A 23876-nucleotide genomic window follows, 5' to 3' on the forward strand; every position below is an offset into this window, starting at 1 on the left:
GAGGACAAGGAACCCAGCCACCAGACGCCTGCACCTGCGCTAACCCGGCTACTGTCAACCCTGACTTCAGCCTACAACACTGCTTACTCTTACCCCCTCAGGGTCCAAAACACAACAGAGGCCCCCGTACTCCTCGCTCTGTGCCTGGGGCATCTGATGAACACAGGGAGGGGCACGGGACCATATTCTGTGCTTCCATCATCACAGATAATAGCAGAGATCTCCAGGGACACTGTATTTCTTTTGCCAAACAGAAGTGGCAGCGTTTTTTCGTAGACCACTAAGAAAGAACGTTGCCACATAAACTGGTGTGCCATTGGGTTTAAGATGTCCCCTGGTGTCCCTCCTCAGTGTTGGTAACTAAATGTCGCCTTAGCCAGAGGATTCTGCTCCCTGCCCTTTGTCTGCGCTTAGCATTGGACTAGAAGGACACTTAGGGGTCTCAGAGGTGACACATTCACCAGCATCTTTCTTTGCTCTGTCAGTGTCACGTTGCCACTCTTTCCTGCCTCTGCCACTCTATTTGAGTGACTCCACAAATTGAGTCCTCCAATTTAGACCCTTCCAAACCATGTCCCACCACTCACCTGTACTTTGCTCTCATCCTGCTAATCGTCGAGGCTCCAACCCTAATGTGTGTGGTCGTGCCATCCAAATACAGAGGTGAGAGCTGTGATGCTTGCTGGGAGAGTATGAGCCCCAAGGAGAAGAGTGGGTTGAAGTTCAAGAAAAATACAAGCTAGTGCTTAAGCTATTAACCCATTCACTGTAAGGGACGGCTGTCTAAGAAAGATGGACACAGGCTCTCATGGAGTCGGTCTCTATGTCTCCAGGGAGGAGGAGGAAACGAAGCAAGTTTAGGAAATAAAAGTATGGGTTTTCACTGTAGGAGGCGAAGCGTGATGCCTTTCCAGAGTCACCTTTACTTTCAGTGCTAAAACTTTGGGAAGTGGCCAGGGCCTGACTTCAGAAAGAGGGGGTCTGACTCAGGCAGAGGGGGATCTGTCCTCAGGCAGAGGGGGGGGGTCTGTCCTCAGGCAGAAGGGGCCTGACCTCAGCAGAAGGGGTCTGACTCAATCAGAGGGGGTCTGTCCTCAGGCAGAGGGTCAGATCCCCCATCCACTGGTTCACTCCCGAGATGGTCACACAGCAGCAGGGGCTTGGCCAGGTCAAAACCAAAAGCCAGGGCACTTCTCCCACATGGTTGGCAGGTTTAGGAAGACAGGAAATGGGAGAATGGGAAATCTTGCCATTGTAAAACCATACCCAATTGTCATCTTGTGAGGAAGCTCCGAAAACTCAGGGCAAAGGCCCTGAAGCAATTGTAATGGGAAAACACAGACATAGAAACTCCCTTATGGGAAGCCATTGATTAGGACAGCGGGGAACCTTGGAATGGGAACACACGGTATCACCGCCTGATCCTCGTCAGAGATCAAAGAGAGGTGTTTTTCCTAGTTTCTTTCTTGTCTATACTGTTTAACCATTAGTGGCCGGCTAGAAAAACACGCCATCTGCTGGCTGACCTCCCTCGCTTGTACAGGATCATATCCTGTTGCAGACCCTCCTCCTTATGCCGACGCAACCCTCGGTCTTTAAAATCTGCTGTGAATAAACTTTGGCTATTGACCATCATCATCAGTAGTCCACATGTATGATTGTCAGCTCCTGTTCACGGCACAGCAAACAGGCAGAGGCCCAGGCCAGCTCTTGCTGCCTTCACGGTGCATTAGCAGGGAGCTGGATTGGAAGTAGAGCAGCCAGGACTTAAACTGATGCCCCCATACTGATGCTGGTGCTGCATGTGGCAGCTTCACCTACCATGCCACCACACTGGCCCCTATCTGTGGCCACTTCTTAGCAAAGCGGTCCCTGGCTCACCTTCCACACATAGATGATGTCATGGCTGATTTGTTCAGGAAGCAAGAAACAGAAAGAAGACACAGACCAGGCAGTTACTGTTCAAACAGCAATGTTTAGTTGCACAACACGGAAAGTCTAGCGACGCTTACATGACCACTCTGAGTGCCTGTTGGTTGGTTTTCAGCCGGGAAATCGAACCAGAATGTCATCACCAGATTGGCTGGGACTGTTCACGCTTAGGAAATGCGTCCTTGTTGCATCCCCTAGGCATGGACTTGGTCATAGGTGGATGACCCATAAGTCACCAGCCTTTGAGCAAGTTGTATCCAGGTGGAGATTGGGGTGAGTGGGCAGAGGGGGCTCTAAGTGTGTGGGGCAGTGGCAGCCGACATTCGCAAACATTCATGCATCTGAGGGGGGCCTGGCCCTCCGTGGGGTATTTTCCATTAGCCGGCAGCGACCACCTGTGGTCAGGCTAATGCATTACTCACACTAAAGGGATGGGGGCTAGGAGCAGTCTGGGAAGTGGGAAAAGATTCCTCTTATTGCTAGAGTGAACAGAAGGGCGCTTTCCTACAGAGAACATCTTGCAGACTTCTGAAGCTTTGTTGAGTCTAGTTCTAGATCTGGGGCTAAGGAAGTCAACTCCAGCACCGTCTCTGGGAAACCCACTCTGAGTGGCTGCGTCAGTGAGGTGGGGAGGGTGTATAAGCACCCTCGGGCAGCCACCACAGGCTGGCCCCTGCCCCCTCATCAGCTGTGACCCACCCTCACCTTAAAGCAATGTGGGAAAGGCCCTTGCCTCCCACTGGAGCGCACCCCATTGCCCCGGTGACTCTAACAAGCAGCAGGTTCACTTTCTTGACCCTCTAAAGAGACGCCAAGAGTGGCTCATGCAGATGGACGGGCAGGACAGGACAGGACCGTTCCCTAGGAGACTGTATGAGCAGCTGGAACCACTCCTTCACCCTGCGGAGGGGCTGGGCTGGCTGATGGGATGTCGGAGCAGGGCAGTGCTGGCGAGAACTCCATTTGGCTAAACGGAGGAAGCAACTGACCTGGAGGCCGTGGGCCCCTCATGCCTGCTGAGGGCTGAGGAGCGTGGGGGTGGGCGTGACAAGCACTAAAGAGGGCCTGCAGCAATTACAGCTGGGATGAATGGAGGGAGAAGCAGCGCTTGAAATGGCCTTCATTCAGCAGTGGGGCAGGGGGTGGCCGGCACAGGTGGAAGGACAGTGCCCAGGAGGCCTTCTCCCTGCAGGGGAGTTGAGAACAGTTGATGGGGTGGAGAGACCAGCAGCTAGCCACAGACACATAACAACGGCTTGTCTGGGGATCATGGTGTAGGGGCGCCATGCACCGCACTCCTACTCGGCTGCTCCAAAACCCCCACCCTCACCCCTGCATCTTCCCCTGTCCCATACAGGACCACTTTCTGGGTTGTCATGCTGCTGCTGACCCACCCTAGTAGATGAAGAAGGACCAGGGCTGGGTTGGAAAGGGTCCTTCAGGAGAGACTGAGACCACCCTGCTGATCTGCCCACCGCTTTCTCCTGGCTCCCTGACCCTTGAGTCTTAAGTGGGGTCAGAAATGCTGGCATAAATGGAGGGCAGGAGCTAGGGTGGGTGGCTGTGAGAGGACCTCGTTATGACAGAATCCCCTGGTGCTTTCCCTTTCCAGAGGCCACACTGTTTCCCCAGCCCCAAATGTCAACGACCTTGCGATGAAAGCAGAAGGGACACAAAGAGGGGACATCAATGCACCAGTAAATATGGGGCTTGTGAGAAAGGACAAGAAAAGGCTAAATAGCAGCGTGCGGGTGTCCCTGGCAATGTCGGGTAGCAGTCAGGAGGAAAGAGAAGGAAAAGCAGAAGACACAATGCAGTTTAGCTGCAGCATGGAAGGAAGGGAGAACCACAGAGCAATCCAGGAGGGGCCGAAGACATGGAAGACACGGCAAGCAGAAGGGGAGTCCGCCCACCTGAGAGAGAAGGCTGAGGGCAGAAGGGAGGTGCGTCCCTGCAGCCAAACCACAGAGACAAGCACTGTCCGTCAAGTCGGCTGTCTGTCTAGATCTTCTAGAACCTACACCCTCCTGCCCCGAGTCAGCCTCAGATGCCCAGCACGTGTGCTTCCTCCCTCCTGGCCCCAGCAGCCGTCACCTCGCTGTCTTCCCCCTGGCCTTGACGACCCAGAAGCTCAAGGCTCGTCTGTCTTGGCACCTGCTTCTCGCCATGGCTCTGATCTCTCCTCTGGGATCTGTCTCAACTGCCCCATGCCTTCAGTTGGGAATTGAAGGTTGCCTGAAGTCCCATCTAGAAGTAAATGGGACATCAGTTCTAACTGTGAAAATGAAGAGGTGGTTTAGTCCTTTCAAGGCAGTGGAAGAGGTCAGAGCCAGGCAGGGGGTGGGAGAGAGGGGAGGAAGAAGAGGCAGAGGCCAGATGAGTGTGGAAGTCTGCAACGCTGACACTGACTGCGTCCAAGGAATGCAGCGCCACCTCTAGGCGCGGATTGCAACCACGGAAACCCGGTTCAGGCGGGACCCTGGAAGTCCCACACTTAGCCTAGACCACTCACAACTTACTGGGAGCAGAGTCCTGAACTCCCTACTCTCCCCAGGTCTTTGCTGGGGGCCACCTGTCCTGGAGGACTCTCTGCTGCCCCCCCTTAGGGTGTGGAGGGGGGCAGAGATGGGAGAGTGTTGCCTGGGATTCATCTGTGCTCCCGTCATATTTCAATGAAACCTTCCCCAAAACCTGTTGAGTGAAGCACACAGCTTTGTTCTGGGACACAAGGAAAGGAGACAGATAATGGACAGTTATGGAGGAACCAAACTTACAGGGGATTTTTCCAGGGAGAACAATGAAAATACCTCACCCCTACACACATGCACACACACACAGGCTCGCACGCACTCTGTCTCTCTCACGCACACACGCAAACACTGACAAGATGCTCCACAAATCAGACAAGCCTGTGGGACACAGTCAAAAGGAAGAAGGTGGTTGGTGGCTGGCAGTGGTGTTTGGGATGCGTGTGTGTGGAGAGGTGGGTATGCGTGAGGACACAGAGAAGGGGTCGTCACGGGTTACTGTCACGGCTTTCCTCTGTGTCCGCGCTCACCGGGGGGAGGCCTCCATTGTCATTGAGCCGCTTGGCCCTGTAAGTCTCATAGTGGATGTTGTGCGTCACTTCCTTGAGGTCCTGGAGGTGAGTTCTGGAGGACCAGGGGCGAGATGAGAGAGGAGGCGTGGTCAATACATCGCTTCCACACACGGGGCCCGCCCCAGAGCCAGAGACATGCCATTAGCCCCTCCTGCTTTGAGACAGGGGCTGGAGTCTTCAGAGACCCTCAGGAGTCCTGAGGAGCGAGACCTTCCACCTGGGCAGGGAGGGAGGGGACAGCTTACCTGATGACAAAGTCTCGGAGCAGGGCAAACTCACAGTGGTGCAGGTTTTCCACTGTGGACAAAACACAGCAAGGGCTCATTTCATTCCTGCAGCAGCAGCATCCCAGAGGGGAGCCTGTGCTGGGGCCGTGGGGGGTATACAGGAGAAAGGGAGACACGGTTACCCTGTGACCCTTCCGGAGATGGGCTCCCTGGATGTCATCTGCCAAGCAAACATTTAGGAACCAGGTACAATGGGCACAATATTGTTCCAGACACTCTGGAATGATAGCTCTGAGCACCTGCTGTGTCCCCCAAAACCAACACACAGTCATCCAGGAAACTTGTCAGAGCTGAAGACACAATTTTTATCTTTAAGGAGCTTATAATCTGATTGGAAGAAGGTAACACACAGAAAATACCAGCGGAACCTTTTTCTCCCCCCTGAATCTCAACTGAACCATCTTAAAGGTCACACTGTACATGATGAACCCAGCCTAACCCAGCGGAACTGCTAGTTGCCAAGTCACTCACCAAGGGCTGTCTGAGCAGAAACTGGATTGACCTGCATCTGGACACACAGTCCAGTGCACGAGACACACATTCTCACAAAGAATTCCAATTCAAAGCAGATGAGAAGAAAACACTGTTTTTAGAAGAATCCCAACGAAAGAGCACAGCAGAGGCAGCAACACCAGGTGAGCTTTGATTTCTAGAATCAAAATACCCAACGCTAGGGGCCCGGCGGCGTGGCCTAGCGGCTAAAGTCCTCGCCTTGAATGCACTGGGATCCCATATGGGCACCGGTTCTAATCCCCACGTCCCCACTTCCCCTCCAGCTCCTGCTTGTAGCCTGGGAAAGCAGTTGAGGACGGGCCAAAGCCTTGGGACTCTGCACCCGTGTGGGAGACCTGGAGAAAGCTCCTGGCTCCTGGCTTCGGATCCACTCAGCTCCAAGCTGTTGCAGTCACTTGTGGGGTGAATCATCGAATGGAGGATCTTATCTGTCTCTCCTCTCTGTATATCTGACTTTCCAATAAAAATAAATAAATCTTTAAAAAAAATACCCAAGTCGGGCCCGGCGGCGTGGCCTAGCGGCTAAAGTCCTCGCCTTGAAAGCCCCGGGATCCCATATGGGCGCCGGTTCTAATCCCGGCAGCTCCACTTCCCATCCAGCTCCCTGCTTGTGGCCTGGGAAAGCAGTCGAGGACGGCCCAAGGCATTGGGACCCTGCACCCGCGTGGGAGACCCGGAAGAGGTTCCTGGTTCCCGGCTTCGGATCGGCGCGCACCGGCCCGTTGCGGCTCACTTGGGGAGTGAATCATCGGATGGAAGATCTTCCTCTCTGTCTCTCCTCCTCTGTGTATATCTGGCTGTAATAAAATGAATAAATCTTTAAAAAAAAAAAAGTTGACATACATTTAAAAAAAAAAAAAATACCCAAGTCTGGGCCCGACATGGTGGCCTAGCAGCTAAAGTCCTTGCCTTGAACGCCCCGGGATCCCATATGAGCCCTGGTTCTAATCCCAGAAGCTCCACTTCCCATCCAGCTCCCTGCTTTTGGCCTGGGAAAGCAGTCGAGGATGGCCCAATGCTTTGGGACCCTGCACCCGCGTGGGAGACCCAGAAGAGGTTCCTGGTTCCCGACTTCGGATCGGCACGCACCGGCCGTTGCACTCACTTGGGGAGTGAATCATTGGACAGAAGATCTTCCTCTCTGTCTCTCCTCTCTGTATATCTGACTTTGTAATAAAAATAAATAAATCTTTAAAAAAAAAAAAAAAGACTAGTCAGGCCCGACAGTGTGGCCTAGCGGCTTAAGTCCTCGCCTTGAACGCCCCGGGATCCCATGTGGGCGCCGGTTCTAATCCTGGCAGCTCCACTTCCCATCCAGCTCCCTGCTTGTGGCCTGGGAAAGCATTCGAGGACGGCCCAATGCTTTGGGACCCTGCACCCACGTGGGAGACCTGGAAGAGGTTCCTGTTTCCCGGCTTCGGATCGGCGTGCACCGGCCGTTGCGGCTCACTTGGGGAGTGAAACATTGGACGGAAGATCTTCCTCTCTGTCTCTCCTCCTCTCTGTATATCTGACTTTGTAATAAAATAAATAAATCTTTCAAAAAAAACCTAGTCACTATCTTATAATTAGAGAGCATAACTCTTATTTAAAAATAAAAATAAATACCCAAGTCTGAAATCCAATTCCCACCACTAGCAAGTTTAAGTGAGCTTGGGCAAGGCACATAGCCCAAGATGTGTGTGCCTCACATCTTATATGAGGCACTTCAAAAGTGGTAGGACATGAGGCTGAGCCACCATTTAGGACCCCTGCACCCCACAGCAGAGTCCTGGCTTCTCTGCACTTTCACTCCAGCTTCCTGTAATGCACCTGGAAAAGCAGCAGGTGTTGGCCACGGACTTGGGTTACAGGTAATCCATGTAGCGTTCCTGACTCCAGGTCCACACACAGCTGTTGCAAGCATTTGAGAGTGAACCAGCAGGCTGGACACTTTCTGTCACCCTACCTTTCAAATAAATAGAACTCATGGAGAATGGGATCCGACATTTCTTCGGGCACGCACACACCACGTTGGACTTCACGCAGCTTTTCCATGGCAAGCGTTTTCCATGAACTGTTTGCTGAGCTCTCATATTCTGAGACTAGAAACACCTGCCCTCGTGTAACCCCCCGTAGGGCTCTCATATGGAATGAGCTCCTTGAAGCGATTCTTGGAAACCTTCCAGAATCATCGTGACCTGCTGCTCAAGGTCACATCGTCCACAGTTAAGACAGCAGTCTGAGCATCCTTCGGCCCTGCGTCAGAGCGCACAGCCTTTCCTTGGGAGCCTTTCCCTGGCTTTCCCAGTCCTGACCTGTCTCCCTCTGCTCTGAACTCTCCTGGCCGTGCTGCCTGGTCAGATGCTGAATCGGCCCCTCAGTGCTTACTGCCTGTGAGTGTCCTCTCACCATCAGACCATAAGCTCCGCACAGGCAAAATCGGCCTGGAAGTCAACCGTGCCTCTGAGCACCCTGACCTGCAGGTGTCTGTCTGCTGGCTTACTGACCAAGGCCAGTTCTTCCAGGAGATTCCCCGAATTACCTTCGATGATGCCCCAGGGGGTTTTCCTGCCAAGGACCCTCTTGCCATTTACTTGGTACTCCTTGTCACTCCCCACCACAGCGAAAGGCATGCTCTCCTGCTGGACAGGACAGAAACACAAGTTGGACACACATGCACCCTCACCCTCCTACGACCTTAGTGCAAGGGCAGGCACAAAGGGTCCTGGCCCTCTAGCCTGCACATTTCTGATGGCCAAGACAAGGCTCTGACCTTCAGAAAGAGCGCTGGACTGCCGGCCAGTTAACCCCAGTGAATCTGGTCATCTTCAGCCACAGAGCACTCTATAGCTTCTGTTGTGCCTCAGCCCAGTTTGTTGGGGAAGAACTCTGTGAGTTAACAAAGACACCTGAGTGGCAACCAGACTCACCCAGGCCTCACCCTGTCTCCACTCCATCCTCATCCCTCGGCTGAACTGGAGGGGTGGGGTTGTGCGTGAACCACACGCCAGCTGTGTGCTCCCAGATCTGTCTTCCCCATACACGCTTCATGTTGTAATTGGATACAGTCACACATCGTTTCACAATGGGGACAAGTTGGTCTTGTCCTTTGTCTGTGTACCGATGTCACAGCGAGTACTTAAATCAAGACGGCTAACACATCACCAGGCAGCAACAATGGTCCCAGAGGGTCCTTCAATGACCAAAGTAGCTTCAGCTCGTGACTGTATTAGATAAATGAAGGGAGTTATTTTTCTGAATATCCTGGAATGTTCTAGAAAGACCTGACAAAGGTAAGTTGCTGGTGCCGCCTGGCCAAGGCAGCTGCTACTATGCACTGTGTCCTGAAGCTATTTGGGAAAGCCTTGCCCTAACAGGAGCCCCATAAGCCACTCACCTGGCCTAACCCAGCATTTCATAAGCAGGGAAATTAAGGTAGAGCCTGACTAGCCCACAGATCCCCCCTAAGGTCTCCCACCCAAGGCTCCTCTACCACTCCACATTCTGGCTTTGCCACGCCCTGCGTGGGCTGGGGAGGGGAGGAAACACCAGCTCTCTGAGCAGCGACCATCCCCGACTCCGTGGCTCCGGGTCCTGCCTGGCCCAAGTCCTCCTCTGCTGCCAAGGGGGGCAGGAGCTGTGGGAAGGCCTCAGAGGCGCGCACCCGGAGCTGTGGGAAGACCTCAGAGGCACGCACCCGGATTTTGTCATTCTCTGTCTTGTCCTCCAGGTCCTCATCAAATTCCTTCTGGGGATAGAATTCGATGCCGTGGACTTCGAGCTCCTTACGGACCTACAAAAGCGGAGGGCAGACAAAAACAGCCGCAGCTCAGGCTCAGGTGCACGGGTCTCCATCCTGAGCCTTTCGTGGGCGACGCGAGGAGCCTGGGTGAACACGAGCCCCGCGCCCACAGTCACCACAGCCTGGGGGGGCCGGGTGCCCACAGGCAAGCAGGCAGGTCCCAGCGGGAGGAGCTGCAGCCTTGGGGGAGGCGAACCCATGGCCCACCCGCAGCCTATCAGCAGGGTCAGCTTAACCCCATCTCCAGGGCACCGTCCAAGACCTCTTCAGGCCATTATTGAATTGTGAGCTTCAGGCAGCAGCTGCATTTAAATTTCCCTCAATCCTCGCCTCCCCAGGTCCAGAAGGGAGTGCGGGCTGAGTTGACACAAGATGCCCGTAGGGACTAGAGGGATGTGGAAGAACCTAGCATGTGAGGTGCGGCCCCTCACAGTTACAGAGAAACCTGAGTCCAGTAGGCTTCCAGCAGCAGTGACCAAAACTGCGCCATCACCTCTGGGGACCCGCAGAGACCTCCGGCCCCAGCCTGTGTGTTTGGGTGGGAGCTGAAGTGGGAAGTGCAGACTGAGTTTGGGAGGGAGGAAAGGATTTCCCATGAGGGTCAGGAGATGACTTGGACGCAGGCAGGGGCCAGAAGGGACAAAGACGGGAAAGGGAGTCCCACCCTTTGCTTGAATTCTGACTTCTCGTCCAGCGTCATGGTGTCGGCCTTGGCGATCACTGGGATGATGTTCACCACCTTGCTGAGGTGCTTCATGAACTCCAGGTCCAGAGGTCGCAAGCTGGGGCCCAGGAAAGCACGCATGTGACAGTCACCTTGCCCTTCCCCCTTTCAGCAGCCCACCCCTGCAGCAACCCCTGGGTGGGGAGGATGGAGACGGGCAGGGAGTCAGACACACGCCCACTGCCTCACTGCCTGTTAGGGTACCCCAACCCTGCCCTGCTCCCCCTCTTTTTCTCCAGGTCCTCCTCAAAGTCTGGTTGTCTTTTGTCCCCTCGGGCTGCTCCTGCACCATAGCTTTTCTGACTTGTGGGCCACTGTCCCCACGCCTGCGCCCTGTGCCATGGCAGCTGAGTGTGTCCCATTCTGCCTGGGGGTCAGCATTTCTTGCCAGGCCTCCTCCCGTTCCGAGGGCCATGTATCCCCTTCCCTGATTCCAGCTGACAGGTGCATTCAGGCTGTTGGTTTCCTGTGAGCATGAGTCAAGGACTGGGAAGGTACGAAGCCATCTTGTGCTGAGACCCTGGGCCTGGACCAGGGTTCTTGTGGCATTTTTTTCCTCCCCATTGCTGGACCTGCTGAGTTCGTGTCTCCTCCCACACTGAGGGCCTCCCTACTGGTGCCATCTTGCCCAGCACATGGGCACACTAAGAGGTTCCTGACACACCACATCTCCACAGGAGCGCTGTTGGGGATCTCTATCCTCAGCCCGTTCCTGCCCTTGCTATCATGGGGTGCACCTGCTACTCACACTCAAGAGTTCCCAAATGCTCTGCTTATGGTCGCCTTCATGCCAGAAGACCCTGCTTCGCAACCTGGGCACCTTCCGAATATCCACAGCTGCCTCCGCCTCCAACAGAGCACCCATTCCAGACCAGAGCCCCGCCCCTTCCCAGTTCGCCCTGTCACCGCCCACCCACCGAACGCCTTGTCCATGGAAGGCTGCTAATTGTTAAATAAACAAAAAGCCTGCACTCACGTATCCCAAGCTCTGTCTGCTGGGGCAGTCAAGCTGTGGTGCAAGGACACCAGTGGGCAGTGTAGTGTCTGTCATTGACCCTCTAGCAAGAAAGCCGTGGCCAAGCTGGGAGAATCTCAAAGCCGTGAGACTGTGGCTAGCCTGTCTCCTCAGCCCTCCCAAGCCAGGTCAAGGCATTGCTTGTCCAGCCTCGAGTGGACACCCATGATGCAAGCCAGAAGCAGGTCTGGTGGGGGGGCAGGGCCAGCACGTACGAGTGTCCCGTGGGCGAAATGAAGTAGAGGCAGCAGTGGACACGAGTGTCGGGGATGCGCTTCTTCCTGGCAATGTTGACCTCCTCCTTCAGAAACTTCTCGTACTGCTCGTTGATGTACTTCTCAATAGGTTCCCAGCTGAGGGTGCGGGGAACAAGTGGAATGCAACAGTGGGCCAGGACCACGGTCAGAGCACCGTCCCGTCTCCCACCTCGCCAGGGGGCCCAGGGGGCCCACCGCCCACCTGCCTCCCCACCCCATGGACAGCTTTCCAGAAGGGCCTGACGTGGAAGCTACGGAGCAGGGAGGCGTGCAGCCGAAGCCTCACAGGAAGACACATACCAGTTCTCATTGTTGATTTGGTCTCCAAAGCCCGGTGTGTCGATGACCGTCAGCTTCATCTTGACCCCGCCTTCCTCTATCACTGGGGAGTTCAGGGAAAAGGCCCCCTCATCCCAAGGGCCTCAGGGGTTCAGAGCCCCTGTGCAGGAACATCCCCACCCGCTCCCATGTTCCTCTCCAGCCACAGCCCTCTCCCCTGAGCCAGCAGTCTGGGGACTTTGCTTCCAACCTTCAGTGCTTGATTCTGCTGTCATGAGGTCCCCCCTCACGTGACCATAAGCTCCCTGGGGGCCTTGCCTGGTCCTCACCATGCCCGATGGCTTTGATCTCCACCGTCTTGGGGATCTTCTCCTCCCGGCTCCAGCTGGAGGCCTTGCGGCTCACTTGAGACTTGAAGAGCGTGTTGACCAGCGTCGACTTGCCAAGTCCACTCTGGCCTGCAGCAAGGTAGGGGGACGAGAAGCCAGGGGGACCCCTTGTCCACCTCCGGAGCCTCAGAGCTCTCCCACAGGCTCACAGAGCTCTGGCTGTGTGTGACTGTTAGGCCACTCCCCAGGGAGGACGGGGGGCAGGCAGGGACAGGCTGGCTGCTTGCTACAGGGACCCAGAAGAGGAGAGAGGGGTCAGACAGAAGCACCCTGGGTCTCCAGGACCCCTGGGAAAGGGCATAACCTCTTTATCTGTCCAGCATGGATTCTGGCCCTGGATGGTCTGGTGTTTTGTTGGGCTTAAGCTTCTCATTTTTCATAATATTCAAAGTGAGACTAGCATTGCCTGGCCTTCTAACACTGCCTCAGAGTGGGTAATGCACCTCTCCATCTGTCAGTGGGATTCGTCTTTGTGTGAGCCCTGGGACACACATGTGTCAGCTCTGTGCATGTGCAGCAGAGCTATCTTTGTCCACAGCTGAACAGGCCCGGAGAGATTAATCCTCTTCCAACATGAGATGCGCCTGCACCCGGGGACCTCCTGGCAAGGCAGCCCTCTTGATCCCAGTGCACTGGGTTCTAGACGCTGTGCTCAGAAGCCCTAGTATCCTGTGGAGACGTTGGAGTACCTCAAAGCATATGCAGGAAAATGACATGAAAAGTATGCTGGTGTGAAAAAAAAACCTGGGCAACCCATGCATTTTTTTTCATAATACGTATTTCCATGAAGGAAGGGTCTTTTTGAAGACTCTTATATGCAAGGATTTTTAAAACAAATTTTTTGCAGGTCTGGCACAGTAGCCTAGTGGTTAAAGTCCTCACCTTGCATGTGCCAGAATCCCATATGGGTGCTGATTCATATCCCTCCTGTCCCACTTCCCATCCAGCTCCCTGCTTGTGGCCTGGGAAAGCAGTAGAGGATGGCCCAATGCCTTGGGACCCTGCACCCGAGTGGGAGACCCAGAAGAAGCTCCAGGCTCCTGGCTTTGGATCGGCTCAGCTGTGGACACTGTGACCACTTGGAGAGTGAACCAGCAGATGGAAGATCATTCACTCTGTCTCTCTGACTTTCCAATAAAAATAAATACAATCTTTTTTCAAAGTTATTTCCATCAAAATCTTTACTCTTAGTTCCATTACCTAAGAATTTATTTTAAAAGTATTTATTTTGAAAGACATGGTGCTAGAGAGAGAGGGAGAGATAAAGATCTTCCATCCATTGGTTCACTCTCCAAATGGTCACTGCGGCCAGGGCTGGTCCAGGCCAAAACCAGGAACTCGGAACTCCACGTGGGCCTTCCACATGGCTGACAGGGACCCAAGTACTTGGGCCACCTCATGACGTCTTCCCAGGTGCATTAGCAGGAAGCAGGATGGGAAGCAGAGCAGCCGGGACTCGAACCAGTGCTCTCGTAGGGGATGCCCTTGTCATAGGCCATAGCTTGATCTGCTGCACTACAGGGTGGTCCCCCGCTTGGCTCTCTCATACCTGCCGGAGGGGCCAGCATGGGAAGGGAAGCAGGTCACACAGGACGAGCTGTAGACCCCCCTTCCCTTCCTTCTGTCCGCTGACTCCCGTGCCCCTGTGTGATGCGTGCAATCCTGCAACAGAACTCACCCAAGGGCTTGTCGCTAAAGTGCCGTAAGTGCTTCTTACACCTGAACAAAGATGAGAACTGGGCCCAGTGTGATAGCCTAGTGTGACAGCCCAGTGTGATTGCCTTGTACGCACCAGGATCCCATATGGGCATCAGTTCTAATCCTGGGGGCCCCACTTCCCATCCAGCTCCCTCCCTGCTTGTGGCCTTGGGACCCTGTACCTGCGTGGGAGACCTGGAGGAAGTTCCTGGCTCCTGGCTTCAGGTCAGCGCAGCACCAGCCATTGTGGTCACTTGGAGAGTGAATCATCGGACAGAAGATCTGCCTCTCTATCTCTCCTCCTCTCTCTATATATAACTTTCCAATAAAAATAAATAAATCTTTAAAAAACCAACACGAGAGCCACAAGCAAAGCCTGTCCCTGACGCGCACCTCACACCGCTCTGAGACTTACAGAGAAAGCCCCAGCCGGAGCAATGTCCAGCATGTGCAGTGTAATTGGCCTTCCAGAAGAGTCGCGCGGACAGAGCAGTCCACTAGAGACTAGTGATGCATAAGAGACAGGGCCAGGGGCCAGCCTTCTGGAACCCAAATCCTGGCCCGGCTCCCAATGCCAACTTCCTGCTAATGCAGACCCCTGGAAGCAACAACGAAGGCTCGAGGAACTGGGACCCTGTCACCCGTGGAGGAGATCCGGACTGAGCTCTGTCTGCCAGCATCAGCCAGGCCCAGCCCCAGCCACTGCAGGCACCTGGGCAGCAGATGAGGCTGCTCTGTCTGCCTCTCAAATAAACGAATCTTTTATTATTACTAAAGGGAAGCATAGTGGGTTAGGCCATCACCTGTGACATTCCCATATGAATGTTTGTGTTCCAGCTACTCCACTTCCAACCTAGCTTCCTGCTAATGTGCCTGGGAAAGCAGCTGCAAATGGCCCAAGTGCTTAGGCCCCTGCACCACGTGGGAGACCCAGCTGAAGCTCCTGGCTCTTGGCCTCTGCCTTGTCCAGCTCCAGCCATTGCAACCATTTGGAGAGTGAAGTGGCAAATGGAAAATATTTTCACTGTTTCTCTTTCTTCATGGCTTTCAAATAAAAATTCTTTTAAAAACATTAAAAAGTAAAAAGGGAGATGAGTTGGAAAGGTAGACCCATATCAACCAAGGAGTCTGACCTTATCCTGAGAGTTCTTGGTAGACTGTAAACAGGGCGGGTGACTTGAGTTTTCCAAGTTGGAAACACTATGAGGTCACTGATGGACAATGGACAAGAGGAGGAAGAAGACAAAAGAGGAGGACAGTTGGTGCCACTTCAAGTGTGGCCCGTGGCCCACTGCCAGGTCCAAAACCCATTCACTATTAGCCTTGTGATACGTTTGTACTAGTGGTAAATTGACTATGTCATGGAGCCCGAAGTTTAGATCAGCCAGCATTTTCTGTGCCAAGATACTCTGGATGATTTACAATGCAGTCAATGGCAAGCCAGGTGACCACGGCCAAGCAGGTGCAAGACCTCATCAATGTAGCGAGGTGTTGAGGCAGGCGGGAAGGTAAATGGACAGAACTTGAAAGCTGAACATCACTGGGAAAAGGCCCTTCCTGAGCTAGTGGTGTGACTCAGGACCAAACCCCTGGATATTCTCAAAGTCGCAAAGTGCTACAGAAATCAGAAACCAGGTCATCCTCAGCCGGTCCTCCCACCAGCTCCTGGAGTAACAGAGGACCCTCGTCATCCTCGCAGGTTCCAAACCTGTCAGCAGTTCAGAGAGGCAAGGGGCTGCCTGCGACACCCAGCTGGAAATGGACCCTGGCAGACCAACCTCCCGAAGCTCCCCACCTGCCTGAGCCAGCCCCAAGGCCAGGGGCAGCCTCTGCAATCAGCCTAAGAAATCCTCCTTCTGTGGGGCCAGCTCAGTGGCGCAGCAAGCCACTGCCTACAGCATCCCATATGGACACCACTTCAAGTTCTGGCTGCTCCACTTTTGATCCAGCTCTCTGCTTAGTGCCTGGGAAAGCAGCAGAGGATGACTGAAGTGCTTGGGCCCCTGTACCCATGTGGGGAGACTCCTGGCTTTAAACCAGCCCAGCTCTGGCCATTACAGCCATTTGGGGAGTGAACCAGTGGATGGAAAAACTCTCTCTCTCGCTCTCTCCCTGTTTATCCCTCTCTCAGTGTAACTCTGACTTTCAAAGATCCACCTCCCTGCAAAGATCTCATCCTCAGGAAGTCAGGGCAAAAAAAACGGGATCCTGTACCCCCTGCTGCCAGGCCCACCAGCGACCCGGCCTCCCGTACCCACGACCATGATGTTGAAGTCGAAACCGGTCTTCATGGTCTTCTTGCGCATCTGCTCGATGATGGTGTCAATGCCGATGTAACCCAGCAGGTTGGAGTTGATGCTGACAGGCTTCATGGGCACTGCCGGCTTAGGCCTGGGCTCGGGCACCAGCTCTGACATGGCTGCGTCCGTCCTGGTCTCGGGGAGCCCTATGAAACCAGGGTTGAGGGGAGATGGGAGGGGAGAGTAGAGGTCACGGGGCAGCCACATTTTGCAGAATCACACAGTCAAGACTGGAAGGGACCACCCAGGTCCCTCGATAAAGACCAAGGCCTGCCTAAGACACAGAGCAGGGCAGTGCAGAGCCCCCAGGTGCTGGGCACCCTCAAACACAGCACTGCTGCAAAGCCCCACACACTGTGCCAAACCCAGGCCTCCGTACCTCTGCACCAGACACCAGGACAGGGTGCTGTCCTGGGCACTGCATCCCTACTCTCTGCTAGATGCCAATAGCAGCCTCCTACTTGGGACAACCAAGCATGTCTTTAGACCATGCCCCGCGTCCCCATTGAGGACGCTCTGGTCTCAGAAGTGTCCAACATGATTTGAATGTGAGTCCCACATATCTGGGTAAGGACAAGGATCCGGGAATGCCCTGGACACCAAGCAGGGATGGTCGCACATCTCAGTGGCACTGGCCATTAGAAACAAATGAGGCTGTTGCCCTCTGCAGAGTAAATTCCAACCACCTCTCCCAGCCTCAGCATCCCCCATTCCAGGAACTGTAAAGTTAGGGTGTCTGTATCTGGAAGAACCCCCAACACACTCCCAGCCTCACCTTGCTGGTAAGATCCCAGCAAGGACAGCCACTTGCTTGGGGTGACACAGAGCGCTCTTGGAGGAGTGGGCGGCAAGACACAGCAGCAGCTGAACAAACAGCCCTCCGCCAGGATGGAGACACACAGCCCACCAGGACATATCACTCCACTTGCACAGCCACAAAACGAGGTGTAGACGACAGAGCCTGCCCTCCGAGAGCTGTCTGGCCTGGCAGTCAAGGTGCCTGCATCCGCTTGCAGAATGCCTAGATTCCATGCCTGGCTCTCGCTCCCCATCCCAGCCTCCTGCTAATGCAGACTGAGAGGCAGCGGGTGAGGGTTCCCGTGGTTGAGCTCCTGCCGCACGTCTCAGAGACCTGCAGTGAGGTTCCAGTTCCATCTGGCCCAGCCCCCGCCGTGCCAGGTGTTTGGGGGAAAAACTGGTAAATTACAGCACTCTCTACTCGCTTCTCTCTCAAAAAGGAAAGAAGAGAAAAAGAAAAGAAAAGAAAAAAGAGCCTGACTCTGCTACTTGCCCACTTTGTGGCCCACCTGCCTGGGCCCGAGCCCCCTCCCCACCACCACCCAGCCTCCTGTGTACAACAGTAAGATCATCGCAGGAGCTGAGGCTCTGAATCCCTGAAGCAGCACCTCAGAGTCCCAAACCCTCTTGCTCCTGCCCCTCCCGGGCTCAGACTTGCCTGGAGGGGGAAGGAAGCAGTGTGTGTGTAGGCTCAGTGGACTCCAGCCTCGCCATTCTAGAGGCCTAGGGCTCTCAGTCACCGCCCTGCAGAGCCCCAGCTTTACAGGATGCAGCAGCAGATGGGCAGTAGATGGGCAGAGGGGACAGCATGCCCTCCCTCCCTGTACCACCTGCTCCTTCCGCCGGCACTGGCGAGACCTGTCCCTCCATCCTCTCCCCCGTCTCACGCTGGCACAGCCAAAGCCGACAAAGCGCTGGGACCTCCCTCCTGCTTCCCAGGAAGTTGTTGCCAGCCAGGCGGCTCCAGGCGGCGGCCAGATTGGCTCAGCTCAGCAGCAGCTGACCCTCAGCGGCCTGCCCAGCTCCTCTACTCCTGCATGTGATCCACGGCTCCCCACGGCACACCTGCATGGCGGGGGGCGGGGGGGCAGCTGCTCCATTTCTGCTCACTCACAGGTTGGCCCCTCCCAATGCCCACTGCGGCTCCACAGCCAAGCCCACCTAGGAAGCAAGGGAGATCATATCCCCCGCCTGGCTCTATAGAGCTAGATAGGGCAGTCTGGTACTGTTGTGTGTGGGGAGGGGGCTCACTCTGGCCTGTCAACCACAGAATCCCAAACCAGATCGCCCAATGCACGAGGCGGCCTGTGGACGCCCAGGTCACTCCTAGGGCTGACACGAGGCCCAGCCGCAGGCCCAGGGAGACGGCAGCCTTTAATGTCTCCTCCAACGGCACTCACTGTGTGCTCTGTGAAGTGCACCTGCCGGCAAGTCGGCTCCGCGTGGCCACATGCCAGTTACATGCCCCTAGTGACGGTCACCCTCTGGCCAGTCACCAGTAAGCAACTTCACCACAGGCCACCACACCACGTCCTGCTGGGAGACCCTGGGCCCCCTCCAGTCCCTGGCCAACTCTTACTTTCTACTTTCCTGTCTGACATGGATGCTCCACTTCCGTGTAGCCTTAGCGCCCCCGTGGCTGAATCCTGTCCTCACCATATCCATTCAATCATCCATTGATTCCATCCCCTTGGGGCCACCTTACAGGATGTCCATTGAGGGTCTGCTCCAAGTCCTCAGACATCTGTCAGACACTTCTGTGCCCCCAGAGGCCCTGTCCAGTGAGGTGCCCACCCAGCGCACCGAGGCCTCCAGACCACAGACGAGGCTGCTCTGCGACCAGGCTCTGGAACTTCATCAACGGCTCCTAGGCACCCAGCAGGCCATGCTCAGCCCGGCAGCTGACCCAGGTTCAAATCCCGCCTGGGCGAGCCCTGTAAGCCTCAGTTTTCTCCTTGGAAAAATGGGGAGAGAGCTGTGAAGATTACAAAACTGTGGGGGGGGGAAACGACCTGACCCCAAACACGTGGTGGTTCCCACAGCAGGCACCTCGGCTCCCCCAGCACTGTGCACCCCACAAGGCACTCAGCCTGAGTGAACAAATGATGGATGAATGGATGGAAGGTTCTTTCCCTTGCCTCAGACACGGCTTCCTGTGCAGTCCAGCTGATGCCTAGCTGGTGTGGGCTGAAGTCAAGCTGGCTGGACCTGTTAGGAATGAGCCACTTCTTGCTTCCTCAGCAACCAGCAACCAGCGTTGGGAGAAGGCAGGACAGAGCCCAGGCTGGGGCCCCAGCAGGACACAGCTGGAGCTGTGAGCTGGGCAAGCACTGGTCCTCAAGGCCCCTCCTAAGCTCCCAGCCACCCCCGAGGCCCTGGAGAGGAAGGGATCTGCCTGGCACCCCTGCCAGGAGCCACCTGCCCCACCAGGGCTCCACTGAGTTGGCAGTGGGACTCGGAGCCGGCGCTTCCTTCTAGAGGCATGCGGCGGGTTTTGTCTTTGTCTGGCCAGGGGACCCCACCTCTCTGCTGCAAAGGTGGCAGTAGAAGGAGAGGACCCCTGGACAAAGCATCGCCTCCTCTGCCAGCTGAGGGTCTTCCCCTGAGCGGAGCTGGGGGTCTTCCCCAGGCCCCAGCCCCCACCCCACCCTCAGCATCCTTCAAAGCCCCCCCTCTTAAGGGCAATCGCAGCCCACCTGGGGATTCGGCCCTAGGTTCTGACAGGAATCACCCGAGAGCCTGTCCTTTCTCCCTCCTTCGCGGAGGCACAGGACCCTGGGACCCACCCCTCTTCCTCCCATTGCAGTCCTCAGGAGGCCCAGGGGTTCCCTTGGAGACCACCAGCTGGTGCCTGCGGAAGCAGGTGGGGGAGGGGATCCCCGTGTCACCGCACTGGGCTGTCGGCTGGCAGGCGGTACCTGTGCCTAGAGTGTCTGAGCTGCGGGTCTTGGTGAGCGCCCCGCGTGGGGGCTTTCTGGGCGCATGTGGATGCCCACTAGCGTGTCCACGGCTCTCCGCATCGCCCCGTGGGTGCCTGTCTGGAGACTGTCTTTCTCCGGGTGCGTGCGTGTGCGTGTGTCCACGCATCTGTCACCGCGCGTGGGCTTCTCTAGGCGCAGCCAGCCTCGCCCCTCCCACTCCCCCCGTGGCACCTCCAGCCGCGGTGGTCACCCTACCTTTGGACATGAATCCTCCTTTGTCTCAGCTCCTCGCGGGAGATGCTCAGGGCGCGGGGCTACGAGGCTGCGCGGGGCGCGGGCTTCCCCTGGGCCGAGCGGCCCCTTGCAGCCGGGCCTCGCCCCTCCACGCTCTCCGCCCACCCGCCCGGCCCCGCTGCCCCTGCGCCCTGGGCCGCCGCACCTCGCTCGGCTCCCTCGGCGCCGCGCCGCGCCGCTCCTGCCCGCGCGCACCGATGCCGCCGCCGCCGCTGCCACCCTCACCACGTGACCCGCGCGCCCGTCAGCCCCGCCGAGGGCCCCTCCCCTTCCCGCGGCGCCCAGCCAGAGAAGGTGCCCGCTCCCGGCCCCTCGCCTTCGAGGCTGGGCAGTGCGAGGGGCGCTGAAGGGAGCACAAAGGGCCGGTGACAGCGCGCGGCCGTGTGCGCGCGCGAGTCACGCGGTGGCTGGATGCTGCGGGGGTGCTTGTCAGGCCCTGAGTTAGACCGAAGGATGAACCCCTGTAACCTTGCCTGGCCGGGAGCGTCTCCCTCCAACCATTAGAGAAAGCTTTCGTGCCTCCAGGCACGGTTCCTGGATGCGCTGCCAGGCCCCAGGTGTGCCGGGGCAAGGACTTAGTGGGGGGAAACAAAATGAACCGTGTCTGCATTAGGGGCATGGAGTTTGCACAGGTAAGGTAGGTGCTCACAGGTGGGCATCCTGGAAGACTTCTGGGAGGAGATCCACGGCCAAGATATGCAAATGGAGGTGGGAAGAAGTTGGACAGACATCTTGGGAGATGGATGGGGCAGTGGCAGTGAGGATGGCAAGGTGGCAGCTGCGCGGTGATGCCAGTGGACAAGCCAGAGCCCCCCATGGGGCAGCTAAAGCAAAGAAAGTTCCAGATGGGGACAAAGGGCTAAGAGGCTGGAAAAGCCCCAGACTCGGAAGCCAGGTTCCCCAACTAACGTCCAGCCGTTGCCCAGGGCTCCAAGGCAGTAGAGTGGTGGGGCGAGCCGGGGTAGAGGGGTGGTGACCTCTCAGGAGTCCAGAGAGCCTGGTGGCCAAGGACTAAGGAGGCAAATATCAACATTGGCCAGAGGCTGGCTGGGATGGGGAGAGAGAAGAGGATGGGGAGATGCCACGCTCCACATTAGGGGACGGGGGGGGGGGGCAGTACCTGTGATTCAGGGAGGTCATGCCCAAGAATGGCTGGGCAGCAAGTCCCTCAGACCACCAGCTTCCCACTCTGTGGGGCAGGAGGCAGCGAGCTGGGCTGAGGACGCAGGGAGAGCTGAGGCCCCAGACAGGGTCCCTGGATGGAGCGTGTTGCGCGGGATGAGGAGGGCTGTAACTCTCAGGGCTTTCGCCTCGCGGAAGGACTCCACTCACATCAGAACCCCGGGATGCGGCGTCACTCAGCACACCAGCCTGGGCAGAGGCTCCCAAGGCCAAGTGCACATCAGGCCTCAGACCGCTGTGAATACTCTGCTACGATTCCCAATGGACAGATTTCCGATTTACTTCCCAGTGGTCAAGGGTCAGGGCTGGGGGTCCAGCAAGAGACTTCCACATGAGGTCCCCTTTAGACCCTGATACTTTCCTAAATGGCTGACTATGAAGGACTTCTACTGTCGGACAAGGTCATTCCCGCACATGTAGAGATGCCACAGTGACCGCCACTGCTGGGCTCATGACCACACACGGAAGCCCTGGGCTAGCATATGTAGGAGGCCTACTTGTACAGCAGGGCTCGCCTGGGGATTGCCACACAATGCCAGCAATGCAGACAGCCAAGAAACCATCACAGAAAATGCTGCCAAACCTGAGGACCCACGAGTGACTCCCATGAGCTGTCCGGCGGAGGGCTTCCCTCCGCCCAGCCCCTTCCTCCCTACCCACTCTCTCTGCCTTTAACATTCTCCTCTCCTGGGCAAGCATAACTATCCTGGGGCTTGCCCACCTCCCACCACCACCCCACCCTGACTGCCCAGTCCTTCCTCCCCAGACAACCCTTCTGTTACCTTTGTATGCTCTGGCCAGTTCCTGTGTGGCAAATGCCACTGTGCCATGTTCTGGGGTCACGCTGCTTCTTGGCGTTGGTGGGTAGGTAGCCATGTCCCATGGGGGCAGGTTATCAACATCATCCAGTGTGGTCTCCCCGCAGGGTGGCTCTGGGGACCCTGGGACGACAGAGCTCATGGCTGGGCTGGGCTTGCTTGTGTTCCAAGTGGGGGATTCCTGAGCTAGGTCCACCTTGGCTATATTTGCTCTGGCCAAAGCCATAGGTGTCCCCAACCTGGCTATGTCCCCTGTCGCTGTGCTTGGTGCCAGCTTGTTTAGATCCAGTGTGTCCAAATCCATGGATATGTCCCTTGTGGCCAGGTCTGGCTTGGCCATGGCTGTAGTTGCTGTGCCTCTGCCCAGCTTGTCTGGGGCTGCCGTCCTCAAGTCCATGATCTTGCTCGGCTTGGGGGTCTGCACTGTGATCAAATTCAGGCCGATGCCTGGCTTGGCTTTGCCTGCTGAGGCCAAGTTCGTGGCTTTGCCCAGATTGGTATCCAGAGCAGGGATACCCGTGTCCCGTCTGGATGTGTTTTGGGCAACCAAACTGATGTTCAAGCTAGGCCTGGTTCTGGCCATGGCCGCTAACTGTCTGGATACATCTGCCTTGGTTGTGTCCTGGGAAGACAAACTCAGCACAGGACTGGCCCTTTGGGGACCTCTCTGTGGTCTGGGGAGACCACTGGAGCGGGACTTCCCTCTCCCCAGGGAAGTCCTGGTGTGCCCCGGCCCCTCCTGGCCCGGCCTGACAAAGCTTGCTGAACTTTGGGTCAACTGGCTCTGGAAAGGCAAGGCCAGGCAGGAGCACACCAGTGGCTTTCTAACAGCGGGCATCCTGCTGGGTACAGTGGGCATCCTGCTGGGCTTGGCCAGCCCAGGGTTCCCAGGCCCCTCCGAATGCATGGCGCCCCCTGGCGGCAGGTTCAAAGGTGGCGAGTGGGCCAACCTGCCTCCTGCCTGCATGGTAGCCTCCTTGCCCAGGGTGGGCAACTCCTCGCAGTGAGAAAGGAGGGGACTGGGGTGACTACTCTGAGAGATCTTCAGGGAAATGGAGCTCAGCTTCCTGGGCGCGACGCTGTTGGCAGTCAGGGGGCTCGGGGAGGTCCCTGGGACACTGCAAGTCTCCTGCAGGGGCATACTCCAGGCCCTGGCTGCGGGGCCGGGGCGGCCAGAGGTCTGGGGGATGTGGCTTTTGGGAAAGGCATCCAGATAGATGGTCTTCCTGTGGACTGGAAGGAGCGGGGACACACCCCCGGAGAGCCTGGAGGGGCGGGCAGGGTGCCCCAGCATGTGGCTGTGGGAGAAGGCGGCTCCCTGTGGCTGTGTCTCAGGAGGAGTGGGAGCGAAGCTGTGATCCATGCAGGCTGCTGATCTTGCCCTGGGAGGAAGGACCAGGATGGGGTGAGGCACTGGGGCCTGGAAGGCATGGCCCTCACCCTCTCAGCCACAGCAGGCCACCACAAAACCATGCATGGGTTGCAAACTTGCCTGGCACCCAAACAAACTCATTTTTCATTCCAGTTTCTCCAAGATTCTGAAGTACTTTCATATCTTCCTATAGTTCTTCCACGCTACAGGCCC

At 56.5% G+C, this 23876-nt stretch overlaps 1 protein-coding gene across 7 annotated transcripts; it reads right to left on the reverse strand.

Annotated features, from left to right (window-relative positions):
- Window positions 1–2948: 2948 nt before the first annotated feature.
- SEPTIN3 (septin 3) lies at window positions 2949–23667 on the reverse strand. Of its 7 annotated transcripts, none has more exons than XM_004589462.3 (11): window positions 20253–20398; window positions 16233–16424; window positions 12221–12349; window positions 11913–11994; window positions 11571–11708; window positions 10281–10398; window positions 9512–9607; window positions 8357–8456; window positions 5278–5329; window positions 4991–5084; window positions 2949–3118 (listed from the first exon to the last, which is right to left on the reverse strand). In XM_004589462.3, the coding sequence occupies exons 1-11, from the start codon at window positions 20260–20262 to the stop codon at window positions 3053–3055; spliced, it is 1077 nt and encodes a 358-aa protein (XP_004589519.1). In that variant the 5' UTR covers window positions 20263–20398; the 3' UTR covers window positions 2949–3052. The 7 variants fall into 7 exon arrangements, with proteins under 7 accessions (XP_004589519.1, XP_058529635.1, XP_036348367.2 ...); XM_058673652.1 differs by lacking the exon at window positions 20253–20398 and adding an exon at window positions 22256–23667 and having other exon boundaries at window positions 2966–3118; window positions 8357–8453; XM_036492474.2 differs by lacking the exon at window positions 20253–20398 and adding an exon at window positions 22256–23667 and having other exon boundaries at window positions 2966–3118.
- Window positions 23668–23876: the final 209 nt, after the last annotated feature.

Source organism: Ochotona princeps, chromosome 15 (genome assembly GCF_030435755.1).
Source record: "Ochotona princeps isolate mOchPri1 chromosome 15, mOchPri1.hap1, whole genome shotgun sequence".
Classification (NCBI taxonomy): domain Eukaryota; kingdom Metazoa; phylum Chordata; class Mammalia; order Lagomorpha; family Ochotonidae; genus Ochotona; species Ochotona princeps.

What these genes read in the sequence shown, in the direction of transcription:
- SEPTIN3 (XM_058673650.1), bottom strand. Translation starts at nt 23,654, where the DNA reads ATGGATCACAGCTTCGCTCCCACTCCTCCTGAGACACAGCCACAGGGA. An exon ending in GATCAAAGCCATCGGGCATG is followed by an intron (nt 12,034 to 12,220) that starts GTGAGGACCAGG and finishes TGAACCCCTGAG; the next exon opens with GCCCTTGGGATGAGGGGGCC. An exon ending in CAAATCAACAATGAGAACTG is followed by an intron (nt 11,709 to 11,912) that starts GTATGTGTCTTC and finishes CCGCACCCTCAG; the next exon opens with CTGGGAACCTATTGAGAAGT.